This window comes from Bufo gargarizans, chromosome 6 (assembly GCF_014858855.1).
Source record: "Bufo gargarizans isolate SCDJY-AF-19 chromosome 6, ASM1485885v1, whole genome shotgun sequence".
Taxonomy (NCBI): Eukaryota; Metazoa; Chordata; class Amphibia; order Anura; family Bufonidae; genus Bufo; species Bufo gargarizans.
The window spans coordinates 12191959-12210821 of record NC_058085.1 but is presented as its reverse complement, the minus strand read 5'-3'; the positions used below and the strand labels follow the sequence as shown (position 1 = coordinate 12210821).

The 18863-nt window shown below is 43.8% G+C and overlaps 1 protein-coding gene across 1 annotated transcript in view; it reads right to left on the bottom strand.

Moving 5' to 3' along the window:
* Window positions 1-744: 744 nt before the first annotated feature.
* Window positions 745-18863, bottom strand: part of LOC122941883 (oocyte zinc finger protein XlCOF8.4-like) — a 35407-nt gene continuing 17288 nt past the window's right edge. Inside the window, exons 3-5 of the mRNA XM_044299380.1 lie at window positions 17972-18074; window positions 1719-2312; window positions 745-764 (exon numbers count right to left, since the gene is read on the bottom strand). Coding sequence (XP_044155315.1) covers window positions 745-764; window positions 1719-2312; window positions 17972-18074 — 717 coding nt within the window. The remainder of the gene's footprint in view (window positions 765-1718; window positions 2313-17971; window positions 18075-18863) is intronic.

The window sequence follows — 18863 nt, the reverse complement described above, 5'->3', positions numbered from 1 at the left end:
GGAAAATTGGTCTGGGCATGACATTTTCATTAGTTAGTTCCGCAAAAACAGAACGGATACGGAAGACAAACGGATGCATTTTTTTTTACAGCCCCGTTGACTTGAATGGAGCCATGGAACGTGATTTGTGGGCAATAATAGGACATGTTCTATTTTTGAACGGAACGGAAAAATGGAAATATGGAAACTGAATGCATACGGAGTACATTCCGTTTTTTTTTTTTTGCAGACCAATTGAAATGAATAGTTCCGTATACGGAATCCGCAAAAATGGAACGGAAACTGAAAATAAAAACTGAGGAAGGGGACAGCGTCTCCCCGAAACTTGTCTGGCGTAGGACCTTGGATAAATACCCCGCTTCCATGAATATAAGTGCACTTTGAAGAAAAAGGAACTTTCTTTACCTTATTAGAAAAGACCTCAAGAAGTCATTTACCTGCGCCTGAAAGGTACGTGATCCTCACACTAAACCGGATCTTGAAATCAGCAGTGAGAGACACGTGGGACGCAACTAACTCCACAACCGGGACGCCAGCATACAGCGTGGAGTACAGATCTATTCGCAAGTCCCATCAAGTTACAGGCAAAGGTAAGCCCACATAGTGGGTAAAGATTTGTGATGTGCTACATAACGATAATGGTGAAATAACGAACTGCATCAGAAATATACACTAAGGACTTGTTCACAGCGATTCAACCTGGATGATATTATAACAGTTTCCTACAGACATAAAAGAGACTGGTTACATCTTGCGACAGTTCCCTGCAGATACAAAAAGGGACTGGTTATATCTTGCAAAGAGTATTAAAAGAGGAAACTTTGCTTATGCGGAACACTATTCTTAGGTATATGTAAAATTGACACTGGACAATTAGCGGCATTACTTATTAGGACCGAATATACCACCATAGGGCTAAAAAAAAAAAAATTAATATAGGTGTGAGATTACTGCATTTATGAAATTATAACAAAATATCACTGAATTGAGCAGAGGCTGATTGCCTCGTCTATCCTCACTCTGAAATAACATTCAAACTCTCAGGACCCTATAGCCCTGAAAATAGAAGGTGAGGATTTTTGGGTTATCAGCCCCAGCCCTACAAAACGGCATATTCATTGACTTTCTTCTATTGTATCATTTCACTTTACTGTTTTATATATTGTTTATTTTATATTGTGATCTTATTTTATTGTAAGTTTTAATAATAAATTGTGTCCTATATATCTCCGTATACGAGTGCCCATCCATATTTTTTCTATATGAAAAAAAAACCTTCGTGTGCAGGAGACCTAAAAAGGAGTGTCTGCCGGAATAAAGCCAGTTAGCGATACTGACTACCATAAAAACACATAAGGGAGGTCACTAAAGGGCTAAGCATGGAGATGGCTTCTCTCTGTGAGTTTTTCGATGTGTAACAAAAGCTGATTTCTGGTTAAAAGATTTTCCACATTCTGAGCATGAAAATGGTTTCTCTCCTGTGTGAATACTCTGATGTACAACAAGATCTTGTTTATACTTAAAACATTTCCCACATTCTAAGCATGAAAATGGCTTCTCTCCTGTGTGAGTTCTCTGATGTACAACAAGAGCTTGTTTATACTTAAAACATTTCCCACATTCTAAGCATGAAAATGGCTTCTCTCCTGTGTGAGTTTTTTGATGTGTAACAAGAGCCGATTTCTGCTTAAAACATTTCCCACATTCTGAACATGTATATGGCTTCTCTCCTGTGTGAGTTTTTTGATGTGTAACAAGAGCTGATTTCTGCTTGAAACATTTCCCACATTCTGAACATGGATATGGCTTCTCCCCCGTGTGAGTTCTCTGATGTAAAACAAGAGCTTGTTTATACATAAAGCATTTACCACATTCTGAGCATGAAAATGGCTTCTCTCCTGTGTGAGTTTTTTTATGTGTAACAAGAGCTGATTTATGCTTAAAACATTTCCCACATTCTGAACATGAAAAAGGCTTCTCCCTGGTGTGAATTCTCTGATGTCTCACTAATTCAGATTTATATCTAAAAAATCTTCCACATTCTAAACATGAAAAAGTATTCTCTTTTACGTGAGCTGTTTGATGTTTAGCGCCTCTTCTGTGACTTTTATTCTGTGTTACAGTCTGTGATGAATCAGAAGATCGGACTTTTAAAAGTTTAAAAGGATCAAATAATAAATTTTTGCTGTGACTGGATGAAGATATATCTTGGATATTGGCATGCTCTTCGTATAGATCTTGTATGATACCACGATCATCTACTTCAAAATCTGAAGATACCAGATGTTTCTCTAAGTTCCTGGTACAGTCATCTGCCAAGAACAAAATACATTTTATTATTGATGAATAATATACCTAAATATTCTATTGAAATGTTATTACATTTCAGTATAAAAAAAAATCCACAGAAAGGCATGACACAAAATACAATTAACTGACTAAAATAGTGGTGGCCAAAAAGATCATAATCTAATAGTAGACCGAGGGGCATAACTAGGCCAGGCTGGCGCCCACCTTGAGCAACTTCGCTCCAACCTCCACTAGGGTTGAGCGGTAAACTGGTGTCAACGATATACCACTGTATTAAGAAACAGCAATATGGTGATATCGCTGTTTCCAAATAACCGCGGTATTTGGTGACATCATAAGAGCGGTCATATGTGTGCTGACCGCTCCTAAATCTGTGACAGCCCGCCCCTGCATACATAACATATTAGTTCCTGCAGCGGCCGCCCCCGGCTCCTCCTCGCTCCCATATTCAAGTCTACGCCTACTGGCCGAGCACAGGAGCGAGGTGCGCAAAGTCAGTCAGCAGTCCGTGTTCAAGCCAAGGTGGGGGAAGAGGAGTGAGAGACCCTAACAGCCCAGGTGTCAGAAATAAAGGTTGTACTGGCTATGTCTTCTGTGGCCCTGGCCCTGCCTGCAAGATACACTGCACATGGTGATGGCAATTGATAAACTATTATGTCTCCCTGTTGCCCCCATACTGAGCAACAAAAAAACATTACTATGTTCACAAGACATTATTATACTGATGGAGGAGGGGTTATAAACTGTTGTCCCATACAGTATAATGTCACCTTGTGGCCCACCTTACAGTATAGTTTCTAAGTCCAGACAGTATAATGTCTCCTGGTGGCCCCATGCAGTATAGTGACTCTTGTGGCCCACTTCCTGCCAAGCGGCCAGCCCATATAGTATATAATGTCTTCATGTGGCCCGCTGCCTGCCTATACAGTATATAATGTCTCCTTGTGCCCTGCTACCTGCCCATACAGTATATGTCTCCTTCTTCCCCGCTGCCTGCCCATACAGTACATAATGTCTCCTTGTGGCCCCCATACAGTAGAATGTCTCCTTGTGGCCCAGATAGAGTAAAATGTATCCTTGTGGCTGCCCCATACAGTATAACATCTCCTTGTGGCTGCCCCATTCAGTATAACATCTCCTTGTGGATCACATAGAGTGAAATGTCTCCTTGTGGCTGCCCCCATACAGTATAACGTCTCCATGTGGCTGCCCCATACAGTATAACGTCTCCTTGTGGCTGCCCCTATACAGTATAAAAAGTCTCCTTGTGGCTGCCCCATACAGTATAAAGTCTCCTTGTGGCTGCCCCATACAGTATAAAGTTTCCTTGTGGCCCCAAGTGTTTTTTCTTCTTCTAAATGAGTATTTATCGCAATATATATTGTCATCCCCAGTGCCCCATACAGTATGACGTCTCCTTGTGGCTGCCCCCATACAGTATAACGTCTCCTTGCGGCTGCCCCCATACAGTATAACGTCTCCTTGCGGCTGCCCCCATACAGTATAACGTCTCCTTGTGGCCCCAAGTGTTTTTTTTCTTCTAAATGGGTATTTATTGCAATATATATCGTCATCCCCAGTGACATTATACAGTATAATGTCTCCTTGTGGCTGCCCCCATACAGTATAATGTCTCCTTGTGGTTGCCCCCATACAGTATAATGTCTCCTTGTGGCTGCCCCCATACAGTATGACGTCTCCTTGTGGTTGCCCCCATACAGTATGACGTCTCCTTGTGGCTGCCCCCATACAGTATGACGTCTCCTTGTGGCTGCCCCCAAACAGTATGACGTCTCCTTGTGGCTGCCCCCAAACAGTATAACGTCTCCTTGTGGCTGCCCCCATACAGTATAACGTCTCCTTGTGGCTACCTCCGCAAGTCTCTCTCTTCAAATCCCAACTGCCATAAACACAGTTTTACTCCAGGTTTCCATAACAACCCAGCCATTTTTCTTTACTGCTTAAAGGGGTGGTCACTGTGAAAGTCACAGTTATTAAAGGGGCTGTCACTGTGACAATCACAATTAACCGGCTCACGACCGCCGTACGCAGGATTGCGTCTTCGCGGCGGTCGTGTTGTTCTGGGTGGACGCGCCGGTGCGTCCTCTCGCAAGACGCGAGATTTCGGGGAAAGCCGGCCCGCGCATGCGCATCGCGGGCCGGCAAAATTCAAAGGACAAGTTCGTCATCAACCTGCCAGCCAATGATCGCGGCTGGCAGGTTGATGATTTTCAAAAAAACAAATGAGCAGCCAGATACCACATCATATTAGTAAATATGATGTGGTTATATGGCTGCTGTGCTCCTCTGCTCCTTCTTTTGGTCGGTTGGTTCCAGCAGAGGAGCAGAGGAGCACACATCACTGTGAGTACCCACCAACACCACATACTAGCCCCAGATCACCTCCCAGCACCCAATTAACCCTTTGATCACCCCTTCTTGCCCCTGTCAATCACTAGTGAAAAGGAAAAAAGTGATCAGTGCAAACTGTCACATTTTTTTTCCCACTGGTATTGACCGTTAGGTTTTAGGTATAGTTTAGGCCCCTTGGTTAGGTAGTTTAGCGATCAGTTAGCGCCCAGCCCACCGCACCGCAGTTCCCTATTCGCTGATTAGCGTATCGCTAATCAGCATTTGTACTTTTATAGTATCTGGAAGTGATCAAAACTGATCACGGTCAGATCTATAATAGTATTAGTGTCACTTTAGTTCGCCCTCCACCCAAAACGCAGTGTTTGCCCGATCAGGCCTGATCGGTCGCCCACACGTGCGTTCACCCACGCCCGCCCCACCGCAGTGACAAAATTTTTATTTATTTTTTTATCACTGCACATTCACTTTACACGCACTGCGGCGATAAAAAAATCAGTTTTGATATTTTTTATCAACCACAGCGGCCTCCGGTACTTCGCTAGCCTCCCCTTTGTAAGACAGGCTTGCTTTTTTTCTTGGGTAGTCTCAGGGAATATGGAAAATTTCAGCCCGCACAACCCCTAGCAGGTGCAGATTGCTATGGCGAAATAGAGATATAAATGTAAAAACACAAAATGCAATCGCACACTGCAACCAGCACTCTGTCCTGCCTTTATGCTGGATGTTGAATAAGGCATTGGTGTACATTTTGGCCAAAGCGTAATAAGCCACTCACCGCGTCAAGGTTGCCTTCATGAGTGGTCCCTAACACTAGTTCCTACCTTTTATGGGCCATGACAGCCACATAAAGTCCAGGGAGTGCAGGCACAGCATGCATGCCAAGCACACTCTGCTTTTAACCCCGTCCGGTGCCATTACAGCTTTCATCGGATCCAGGGATGCAAGTACTCACATGCATGCTGAGCCCACTATATACTTCTCCTGGAGCCTAATGGCTACTGGTAGGTGCTATATAAGCAGACTCAGTTTTATACTGACTTTAAAACCAGCCTCCAGGGGGCAGATTAACTGGCCAGGTGTGCTTGACTGCTTGGAGATCGCCACGCCTCCAATACGTACTACAAAGAGAAAAATATGGAAAATTTCAGCCCGCACAACCCCTAGCAGGTGCAGATTGCTATGGCGAAATAGAGATATAAATGTAAAAACACAAAATGCAATCGCACACTGCAACCAGCACTCTGTCCTGTAGGTTAGGTAGGTTAGGTCCTGTGGTTAGGTAGTTTAGCGATCAGTTAGCGCCCAGCCCACCGCACCGCAGTTCCCTATTCGCTGATTAGCGTATCGCTAATCAGCATTTGTACTTTTATAGTATCTGGAAGTGATCAAAACTGATCACGGTCAGATCTATAATAGTATTAGTGTCACTTTAGTTCGCCCTCCACCCAAAACGCAGTGTTTGCCCGATCAGGCCTGATCGGTCGCCCACACGTGCGTTCACCCACGCCCGCCCCACCGCAGTGACAAAATTTTTATTTATTTTTTTATCACTGCACATTCACTTTACACGCACTGCGGCGATAAAAAAATCAGTTTTGATATTTTTTATCAACCACAGCGGCCTCCGGTACTTCGCTAGCCTCCCCTTTGTAAGACAGGCTTGCTTTTTTTCTTGGGTAGTCTCAGGGAATACCCCTAAATTTAGTTGCCCAAATGTCAAACAGGGGGTATTCCTCTGAAGAGGCCTACAGGCTTCTGACCCAGTCGGATGAGGAATGGGAACCCTCATCTGATGAATCCAGCGGGTCAGAATACGAACCTGTAGAAAGCAGTGGCTCTCTGACCCAAAGTTCGGACGAGGAGGCTGAGGTCCCCGATAGCACCAGGCGCACCCGGCCCCGTGTCGCTAGACCGCAGGTTGCGCAGGATCCGCTTCAAGAGCAGCAGAGTGGGGCTGGTGCTGTCGGATTACGCGGTGAGGCATACACCAGCAGCGCAGCCCTTCCTGGACCTAGTACCAGCACTGCCGTACAACCTGGTGAAGTGGTGAGCACCAGAAGGGCAGTTGAAGCTGGTACGGTGGCACGAGCAGTAGTGACCACGTCGCAGCCACCGCAAAGACGTGCCTGTAGAGCCCCTAGAATCCCTGAGGTGCTGGCAAACCCTGATTGGCAGTCCCCAACTTCAGCCGCACCTGTAGTTTTCCCTTTCACTGCCCAGTCTGGAGTTCGGGTTGAGACAGCTCAGATCGGTTCGGCCCTGGGATTTTTTGCGCTGTTCTTGACTGCGGAGCTCTTGGACTTAGTCGTGGCCGAAACAAATCGGTATGCCACACAATTTATATCCGCCAACCCGGGAATCTCTTATGCCCAGTCTTTCCGGTGGAAACCAGTCCAAGTTTCCGAAATTAAAACTTTTCTGGGCCTCCTCCTCAACATGGGTCTAACTAAAAAGCATGAATTGCGGTCATATTGGTCCACGAACCCAATTCATCACATGCCCATGTTCTCTGCTGCTATGTCCAGGACACGATTTGAGACCATCCTGCGTTTCCTGCACTTTAGTGATAACACCGCCTCCCGTCCCAGAGGCCACCCTTCTTTTGACCGGCTCCACAAAATTTGGCCCCTCATAGACCATTTCAACCTTAAATTTGCAGATTTGTATACCCCTGAGCAAAACATCTGCATAGACGAGTCCCTAATACATTTTACCGGGCGCCTTGGCTTCAAACAATACATCCCAAGCAAGCGCGCCCGGTATGGGGTCAAATTGTATAAGCTCTGTGAAAGGGCCACAGGCTATACCCACAAATTTCGGATCTATGAGGGAAAAGATCAGACCCTGGAGCCGGTCGGTTGCCCTGACTACCTGGGGAGCAGTGGGAAGACAGTTTGGGACTTGGTGTCACCCTTATTCGGCAAGGGGTACAATCTTTATGTGGACAATTTTTACACAAGTGTGGCCCTCTTTAGGCATTTGTTTCTAGAACGGATTGGCGCGGGCTTCCCCCAACGGCTCGTTACCACCCGTCTTGCAAGGGGGCAGAGGGCTGCCTTGTGTAACGAAAAACTGCTCGCGGTGAAATGGAGAGACAAGCGTGACGTTTACATGCTCTCCTCCATTCTCGCAGACACGACAATCCAAATTGAGCGAGCAACCCGTGTCATTGAAAAGCCCCTCTCAGTCCACAACTATAATTTGCTCATGGGAGGGGTGGACTTCAATGACCAGATGTTGGCTCCGTATTTAGTGTCCCGCAGAACCAGACGCTGGTATAAGAAGGTGTCTGTATATTTAATTCAATTGGCTCTGTATAATAGTTTTGTTCTCTACAGTAAGGCTGGGAGAACAGGATCCTTCCTCAAATTTCAGGAAGAGATGTAGTAAGCCGTCTACACGAGCGACATTTCTCCAGTGTCGTTCCTGGTACCTCAAACCGACCGCCACCCCGAAAAAAATGTTGTGTCTGTAGCAGGAGTGGAATAAGGCGTGACACCCGCTATTTCTGTCCTGACTGTCCTGACCACCCTGCCCTATGCTTTGGAGAGTGTTTCCAGAAGTACCACTCACCGGTACACCTAGCATAGGGATCATCTCACCAGGACAGGCACACAGGGCTATTAGGGCCCATTCACTCACACAGCTGCTGCAAACGTCTCCTTTCACCTGGGACAAAGTGCATAACGCACTTTGCCAAAGTGCATAACGATTTGCGCTTTGCACATTGACCCATGGGGAAGGAGAGGTTTGTTCTATAAAGGTAAAAAAAAACAAAAAAAAAAAAACAGTAAGCAAAAAGGTTAATGTTCAGTTCAAAAAGTTAAAGTTTATGTATTCTGTTCCAAAGTTAATAAAATTATTGCGTTGTGGCCTGTTTTTTTCTTTTTTTACCTTCCAGGTGGACCAACCGATGTACTAGCTGCAGCACTGATGTGCATTCTGACAGAAGCATTGCGCTGCTGTCAGATTACACGCAAGTCGGTGGATGCGGCGCTGCAAGACGAGATTTCTCCTCTGCAGTAACAGATACGTTTGCCGAGGCATACGAGCTGAGGAGGAGGCGGCGTTCCTATGCTTTGGCAAACACTTTGTATATAAAAAAATATATAAAAAATCCCGGCAATGATTTATTCATCCACATCGATTGATGTGAATGGAGAAATCTGGTTTGCCAGGGCATACGAGCTAAGTGGGTATGGATGTTGGGCGGAGCTCCTATGTCCTGGCAGACGCCTTTCCCCTCCTTTTTTTTTTTTTGGCAGAGATTTTTTCATCCACATTGATCGATGCGAATGAAGAAATCTGTGCCGTTCATTTTTTTTCTTTCAGCCCAGAGGCTGAACGGAAAAAAAAATCTCATTACCCGTATGCTCAATATAAGGAGAATAGCAGAAACTCCTAATGCTGGCCATACATGTAATGATTGCGGAGACCCTCAAATGCCAGGGCAGTACAAACACCCCACAACTGACCCCATTTTGGAAATAAGACACCCCAAGGTATTCGCTGAGGGGCATATTGAGTCCATGAAAGATTGAAATTTTTGTCCTAAGTTAGCAGAAAGTGAGACTTTGTGAGATAAAACACAAAAAAAAAAAATCAATTTCCGCTAACTTATGCCAAAAAAATACATTTCTATGAACTCCCCATGCCCCTCATTGAATACCTTGGGGTGTCTTCTTTCCAAAGTGGGGTCACATGTGGGGTATTTATACTGCCCTGGCTTTTTAGGGGCCCTAAAGCGTGAGAAGAAGTCTGGGATCCAAATGTCTAAAAATGCCCTCCTAAAAGGAATTTGGGCACTTTTGCAGCCTAGATGCGCAAAAGTGTCACACATCTGGTATTGCCGTACTCAGGAGAAGCTGGGGAATGTGTTTTGGGGTGCCATTTTACATATACCCATGCTGGGTGAGATAAATATATTGGTCAAATGCCAACTTTGTATAAAAAAAAATGGAAAAGTTGTCTTTTGCCAAGATATTTCTCTCACCCAGCATGGTTATATGTGAAATGACACCCCAAAACACATTGCCCAACTTCTCCAGAGTACGGCGATACCAGATGTGTGACACTTTTTTGCTGCCAAGGTGGGCAAAGGGGCACATATTCCAAAGTGCACCTTTCAGATTTCGCTGGTCATTTTTTACAAATTTTGATTGCAAAGTTCTTCTCACACATTTGGGCCCCTAAATTGCCAGGGCAGTATAACTACCCCACAAGTGACCCCATTTTGGAAAGAAGACACCCCAAGGTATTCCGTGAGGGGCATGGCGAGTTCCTAGAATTTTTTATTTTTTGTCGCAAGTTAGTGGAATATGAGACTTTGTAAGGAAAAAAATAAATAAAAAAATCATCATTTTCCGCTAACTTGCGGAAATTCACATTTTTGTACCATAGTGTGTAAACGCTATAACTTTTACCCAAACCATTTTTTTTTTTTGCCCAAACATTTTTTTTTTATCAAAGACATGTAGAACAATAAATTTGGCGAAAAATGTATATATGGATGTCATTTTTTTTGCAAAATTTTACAGCTGAAAGTGAAAAATGTCATTTTTTTTTGCAAAAAAATCGTTACATTTTGATTAATAACAAAAAAAGTTAAAATGTCAGCAGCAATAAAATACCACCAAATGAAAGCTCCATTAGTGAGAAGAAAAGGAGGTAAAATTCATTTGGGTGGTAAGTTGCATGACCGAGCAATAAACTGTGAAAGTAGTGTAGTGCAGAAGTGTAAAAAGTGGCCTGGTCATGAAGGGGGTTTCAGCTAGCGGGGTTGAAGTGGTTAAACTGACAATTAATACATTTTTTGTTGTGTTAGTTTTAACGTCCTACATTATATCTGCTTCAGTTAGGCTACTTTCACACTAGCGTTCGGGCGGATCCGTTCTGAACGGATCCGCTCATAATAATGCAGACGGAGGCTCCGTTCAGAACGGATCCGTCTGCATTATTTTTAGCATAGAACAGCTAAGTGTGAAAATAGCCTAGTACGGATCCGTCCAGACTTTCAATGTAAAGTCAATGGGGGACGGATCCGCTTGAAGATTGAGCCACATTGTGGCATCTTCAAACGGATCCGTCCCCATTGACTTACATTGAAAGTCTGGACGGATCCGCACGGATCCGCACGCCTCCGCACGGCCAGGCGGACACCCGAACGCTGCAAGCAGCGTTCAGCTGTCCGCCTGTCCGTGCGGAGGCGAGCGGAGCGGAGGCTGAACGCCGCCAGACTGATGCAGTCTGAGCGGATCCGCCTCCATTCAGACTGCATCAGGGCTGGACGGCTGTGTTCGGGTCCGCTCGTGAGCTCCTTCAAACGGAGCTCACGAGCGGACCAGCGAACGCTAGTGTGAAAGCAGCCTAAAAGATTTATTATACCGCACACTGACACCATTTATACTGATACCAAAGGGTGATGGAAGTTCCCACCAGATACCAACGGCCGGTCATAAAATCTGTCAGATAATCTGTTGGTGTAAATGCACCTTTAGAACATTCCTCAGACAATCATTAACCCCTTAGTGACCAGCCTGTTTTGGGCCTTACTGACCAAGCGTTTTTCTTCCTTTTTTTATCGTCGCGTTCCAAGAGCTATAACTTTTTTATTTTTCCGCCTATATAGCATTATGAGGGCTTGTTTTTTCCAAGACAAGTTGTAGTTTTTAATGGCGTCATTTTTGGGGAACACATAACTTTCTAATTAACTTTTATTAAATATTTCAGGGAGGGAGACTGGAAAAACAGCGATACTGCCACTGCGTTTTTACGTTATGAATTTTACGGCGTTCATTTTTCGGTATGAATAACATATCTTTATTCTCTAGTCAGTACAATTACAGTGATACCAAATACATATAGTTTTTTTTCCGGTTTACTACTTTTTTGCAAAAAAACATGTTTTTGCATTGCCGCTTCCCAAGACACAACTTTTTTTTTTTTTCTTTCTATGGAGTTGTGTGAGTGCTTGATTTTTGTGGGACGATTTGTATTTTTCATTGGTATCATTTTGGAGTAAATGGCGCTTTTTGATCGCATGTTATAAAAAATTTTGGGTGGCAACTAAGAAAAAATTTGCAATTCAGTAATTTTTTTTTATCGCTTTCATCGTAGGTGATAATTTATGTGATATTTATGTAGGTCGTTACGGATGCTGCAATACCAAACATATGGGTAAGATTTCTGTTTTTGATATTTTTTTCATTGAAAAGCGTATTTTCAATGGAAAAAAAGTGTAATTTTTTTAATGGGATTTTTTTTATTGAATAAATGAGTTTGTTACTTTTTTTTTTACCACTTTAATAGTCCCACAAGGGGACTATAACAGACAGCTTTTTGATTGATTTTAAAATGCAATGCATTATCCCTATAGTGCATTGCATTTTAAGGTCACTGCTATTCTGACATTGAACAGCAGCCTGCTGGAAATTACTCAAGGCTGGTCAGGGGCCTGCATGAGACCCCAGCCAGCCTTCACACGCATCGGCACCCTGCGATCGCATTTACAGAGTGTTGATGGGAGACAGAGGGAGTCCGCTCCCTCTGTCAGCACTTTGCATGCGGCAGGCGCCACTGCCTGTGGCATGTAAAGTGTTAAACAGCCCAGATCAGCACTCCTGCCAGTCTGGCTTGTCAGAGTAGGGCCACGGCTCCCCGCTGCACGGGGGAACTGTGCAGCGCTTAGTCTGGGCTGCCGTAAAAAAGCGGCAGCCCAGCCTAAGGCCCCTTAGTGACTGCTGTAAAAAGGCGTTGGGTGGTCACTAAAGGGTTAATAACACCATTGATAGCATGTCAAGGCGTGTAAGCCATATATTGTATTGGTATCCTGTTCTCAGCAACTTCCTGGTAATTAGAGCCTATACTTGTCCTCTCAAAGCCAGTGTGAGCGAGTACTGTCTATCCGGACAACGGGCCATGAGTATATCAAAGGTACTGTAGTTGTCAAATATCTAAAGAATGGCTGACAATTGTCCAGTAGGTGGTACATGGCTAGTGGGGCAGGAAAATCCCAACATTCCAGCTGCTTCTATCAGTCTTCAAGAGTTCACTGAAAATTTCTAAAACAAACATAAGGAACAACCAAAAAGATGTGTCCAAGCCATATTCTAGACAATGCTAGGACTGGCTGTTAAGCAAGCAAGGAAGGAAGGAAGGAAGAAGCAGAAGAGAGAAGGAGAAGAGAAAAGAAAAGTGCCACAGAAGAGGAAACCTGGAGGGGCCAGAGCAAAGACAGGGACTGGAGAGACACGAGAAGACCTCTGTATAGTAACTACACTGTACTGTAGGGGGATAGGAATTTGTGGTTTAGTTACCAAATGGTCTTGGGAGTAACTTTATTATTATTAGTAATTATTAGTAAGGGTACTTTCACACTTGCGTTGTTTGATTCCGGCAGGCAGTTCCATTGCCTGTACTGCCTAACTGATCAGGCAAACTGTATGCAAACACATGTCATTTTTCTGATTGAGCAGGCATTTTTCAGACTGATCAGTCAGAAAAATGATTGCAATACTGGATCAGTTTTTCTGGTGTCATCAGGCAAAAACAATCCGAAAATTATTTTTAACCCCTTATGGACCAGGCTCATTTTTTCCTTAAGGACCAGGTAATTTTTTGCAAATCTGACTAGTGTCACTTTATGTGTGAATAACTTTAAAACACTTTTACTTATTCAGGCCATTCTGAGAGAGTTTTTTTCATCACATATTGTACTTTATGACACTGGTAAAATGGAGTAAAAAAATTTCATTTTATTTATAAAAAAATACCAAATTTACCAAAAATTTAGAAAAATTTGCAAATTTCCAAGTTTCAATTTCTCTACTTCTATAATACATAGTAATACCTCCAAAAATAGTTATTAATTTACCTTTCCCATATGTCTACTTTATGTTTGGATCATTTTGGGAATGCCATTTTATTTTTTGGGGACACTACAAGGCTTAGAAGTTTAGAAGCAAATCTTGACATTTTTCCAAAACCCACTTTTTCAGGACCAGTTCAGGTCTGAAGTCACTATGTGAGACTTACATAATAGAAACCACCCAAAAATGACCCCATTTTACAAACTACACCCCTCAAGGTATTCAAAACTGATTTTACAAACTTTGTTAACCCTTTATTTTCCATTAATTCTTATGGAACACTAGAGATAAAATTGAAAAATTTCACTTTTTTGGTAGATTTTCCATTTGAATAATTTTTTTCCAGTTACAAAGCAAGGGTTAACAGGCAAACAAAACTCAATATTTATGGCCCTGATTCTGTAGTTTTCAGAAACACTTCATATGTGGTCGTAAACTGCTGTACGGGCACACGGCAGGGCGCAGAAGGAATGGAATGCCATACAGTTTTTTTGACACCAGGTCCCATTTGAAGCCCCCCTGATGCACCCTTGGAGTAGAAACTCCCAAAAAGTGACCCCATTTTGGAAACTATGGGATAGAGTGGCAGTTTTATTGGTACTATTTTAGGGTACATATGATTTTTGGTTGCTCTATATTTACACTTTTTGTGAGGCAACGTAACAAGAAATAGCTGTTTTGGCACCTTTTTTATTTTTTGTTATTTACAAAATTCATCTGACAGGTTAGATCATGTGGTATTTTTATAGAGCAGATTATTACGGACGCGGAGATACCCAATAGGTGTACTTTTAAAAAAAAGTATGTAAGTTTTACACAATTATTTCATTTAAAAAAAAAACAAAAAAAAAACAACACGTTTTAGTGTCTCCATAGTCTGAGAGCCATAGTTTTTTCAGTTTTGGGCGACTTTCTTGGGTAGGGTATGATTTTTGCGGGATGAGATGACGGTTTGATTAGCACTATTTTGGGGGGTGCATTTGACTTTTTTATCGCTTGCGATTACACTTTTTGTGAGGTAAGGTGACAAAAAATGGCTTTTTTTTTACACAGTTTTTATTTTTTACGGTATTCACCTGCGGGGTTAGGTCATGTGATATTTTTATAGAGCAGGTTATTATGGACGTGGCAATAACTAATATGTATAGTGCATTTTATTTTAATTTTTAATCAGCGATAAATGTGTTTTTATTTTTTATTTTGACCCAGACCCACTTGGTTCTTGAAGATCCAGTGGGTCTGCTGTCTGTATAATACAGTACAGTACACTATATAGAGTACTGTACTGTATTTTCACTTTACACTTAGTCTGATCAGACTTCTGCCTTTAGCAGAAGTCTGATCAGCACCATGGAAAGCCGGAAGTCTGTGAGGTGTCCGGTTGCCATGGTAACCATCACCCGCTGCCACAACAGAGCAGCAGGTGATGGGGAGGGAGGGGGGCCCCTCCCTCTGTGATCACGTCAAGAATCAGGGGGTTGAAAAGGCACAGCAGCCCCCGATGGGAGAGGGAGCTCCCTCCCTCCCTGTTTACCCCTTCCATACAGCGGTCCCTACGGACCGCGGCATGGAAGGGGTTAAACGGCTGAAATCATAGCACAGATGTCAGCCGTTTCAAGCAGAGTGTCAGCACATCCTGGAAATGAGAGGGGGCGGGCGGGATTATCACGCACCCGCCCCTCCCCCCTGGGTTTAAAAATTTTAATTTTGGTAATTTTTACGTTTCTGATCCCCGCGGTCATGGACCGCGGGGATCAGAAACTTCCGACAGCGCTGCAAACCGCAGGTCTTTATTGACCTACGGTTTGCAGCGATCACCGATATGGGGGGGGTCACAGTGACCCCCTCGGTATTGTCCCAGGGTGCCTGCTGATTGATTTCAGCAGACACCCAGTTCTGATCACCGCCTGCCGCACGCCGGAAATACACATGGCGTACCGGTACTTCATGTGTCCTGAAGTACGTCATGTGACATCAAGAGGTTAAAGGTCTGCACATACGCAGACTGGAATACCGGATCCGTCAATGCGGCAATTTGAACGGCACTAATACATTCCTATGGAAAAAAATGCCGGCTCCGGCATTCAGGCAAGTGTTCAGTTTTTTGGGCCGGAGATAATACTGCAGCATGCTGTGGTATTATCTCCGTCCTGAAAAAGTCAAAAAGACTGAACTGAAGACATCCTGATGCATACTGAACGGATTGCTCTCCATTCAGAATGCATTAAGATAAAACTGATCAGTTATTTTCCTGTATAGAGCCCCTAGGACCAGGGCTGTGGAGTCGGTAGATAAATGCTCCGACTCCTTTCCGACTCCGACTCCTCAGTTTTTTGTACTTCCGACTCCGACTCCCCGACTCCGACTCCTCTGTATTTAATATGCAAATGTATTTTATACATTCCTTGAAGGAAAGAAAGAAGTTCTCCTAAGCTCTTCTAGCACAGAGAGGTAGTTGGGCAGAAGCTGCTGCCTTCTCCTTTGTGTGCTGATCTTCTGCTGAAGATAGGGCAGTGGGAGGATCCAGGAAGGGACATTTATTTTAAAACATGATTTCCCTAGAAGAATCCCATAGTCATGTTTAAAGTTTAAAGGGACACTGACAGGGCCAATAAGCATATTGAGGTATATATATGGCACTACAGGTCTTATAATGGGTATTACAATCATATACGTATCCCCCCTGTCCACATTATACATACAGTAAACTTTAAGTTTTATAACCTGCTCCAACGGTCTTCAATCTGCCCAAGGGGCGGCGTTTCACCTCTCTTGCGCCCAGCCAGCCTCCCCAACTGCCGCTTTGAAGCGCCGCCCAGCTCATGAATATTCAGTTTGCAGGGCGGCTTCTGCGGTCCCCGCTCTGAAGCGCTTCGCTTAACAGTGCCCGGCGCATGCGCCAGATCTTGTGAAGTCCGGTACAGTAAGCGCCGCCCAGCTCATCAATATTCACTTCGCTGGGCGGCGCTTACTGTCCCCGACTTCACAAGAGCCGGCACATGCGCAGGGCACTGTTCAGCGCAGCGCTTCAGAGCGGGGACCGCAGAAGCCGCCCAGCAAACTGAATATTCATGAGCTGGGCGGCGCTTCAAAGCGGCAGTTGGGGGAGGCTGGCTGGGCGCAACAGAGGTGAAACGCCGCCCCTTGGGCAGATTGAAGACCGTTGGAGCAGGTTATAAAACTTAAAGTTTACTGTATGCATAATGTGGACAGGGGGGATACTTATATGATTGTAATACTCATTATAAGACCTGTAGTGCCATATATATACCTCAATATGCTTATTGGCCCTGTCAGTGTCCCTTTAAGATAACATTCTGAGTTTACACGTTTTATAGCCTTAGCTGAATGACAGCAGTTTTTCCAATGGTTTACAGCTTCAGTCTTGAACTATTGACCCTCCATTCCCTTCACTTATACAAGTGTCTCTAGTCCTGCAAAACACATATTTACTTAATCCCTTATCAGTGAGAGGCGAGGCTAACCATGGGCATTGTGTTCCCTGTAACATCAGAACACAACACAATGGAAAGTATATGTATTGCCACTCCTAATTGTGCATTGCGTGCCATATAGTGAAGCATATGAAAAGCATGCTTCTTCACATCACTGAACGCGTTTGTTTTGCGGTTACGTGAGGCACTGCATGCATTGGCCTTTATTCTTACAGTAGAGAAGTCATTAATTATAACTGTTTATGAATTCGGACATTTAAACTTGCTTTTTTTTTTTTTTTTATTCCAATTTAAATTTAGTAGGAGTCGGAGTCGGAGTCGGTTCATTTTTTGCCGACTCCGACTCCAGGTACCCAAAATTGACCCCGACTCCTACTCCTCGACTCCGACTCCGACTCCACAGCCCTGCCTAGGACGGAACTCAGTGCCAGAAAAGAAAAACGCTAGTGTGAAAGTACCCAAATTGTTATTGTGTACAAGTCTCTCCGTATGTGATATTTATGTTTGTTCCTTTATACTTTCATATATACTCATTAATAATAATAATAATATAATTATTCCCACATTGCACAATATAGGCTACTTTCACACTCTCGTTTTGGCTTTCCGTTTGTGAGACCCATTCAGGGCTCTCACAAGCGGTCCAAAATGGATCAGTTTTGCACTAATGCATTCTGAATAGAAAAGGATCCACTCAGAATGCATCAGTTTGCCTCCGATCAGTCTCCATTCCGCTGCTAGCAGCATTTTAGTGTCTGTCTGACGAAACTGAGCCAAACGGATTTGTCCTGGCACACAATGTAAGTCAATGGGGACGGATCCGTTTTCTCTGCCACAATAGAAAACTGATCTGTCTCCCATTGACTTTCAATGGAGTTCATGATGGATCCGTCTTGGCTATTTTTATTTATTTGTAGAAGCAGAATTTTAGAGACCTCTCTGCTTTACCTAGTGGTCACTACTCACCTGGGTGGTTATCTGTAGGAATGTCCTCTGTACTCTGCTCATCCCCCCTCACATACGTCTCTGTAACATATATAATGTTCAGATCTTCACCCGGATTCACAAGCTGTGAAAGAAATATTGTAGAAGTCATCAGACAATTGGAGAAGTCGTGTGGAAGGTTTTATACGACCTGAAAAGACGACCAAAAATGACCGAACAGCAGGAGTTATCTGACCCAAATATCTGCAGGTCTCCTGTATAAATCCAATCTGATTGCTTCGTTATTCCAACCAGTTTGCAATGCAGGGAGAGGAGCCCTTAAATTCCATCCCTAACATTACATTGTGTGTATAGAACATTACATTTTTTGTGCACCTGTTGCCCTTGCTGGCCGCCCCAGGGCTGTGAAGCTGGTAAGCCAAAGTTCTTTTGGTCCGTGGCTTATTTACTTCCTCGGAATGGGCATAATCATCTGCTCTGCTGCAGCCAATGACTGGAAGCAGGTGACCATGCCTGTACCGGCGAGGAAGCAAACAACATTTACTGGAAGATGGACACGCAGGAGCTGGCACACATAACCGGAGCTAAGGGTACCAGGTACATATGAATGTTTCCATACTAGAGGCTGCGGACACATGTGAAAAGTTACCTATTCCTGAACAAACCCTTTAATGCAGTCTTCCTATTCTGTCTACCAGTTTTGGGATGACTGCAGGCATAAAGATACTGTACCTAGTATAAGGGACAGGGGAGAACACAAGAGAGGTGAGAACTGATTATCTATCACCACTAGAACACCCTGCTTATTACAGATTATAGTATAAGGACAGAGGAGAACATAGGAGAGGTGAGAACTTATTATCTATCACCACTAGAACACTCTGCTATCACTGTTTATAGTATAAGGACAGGG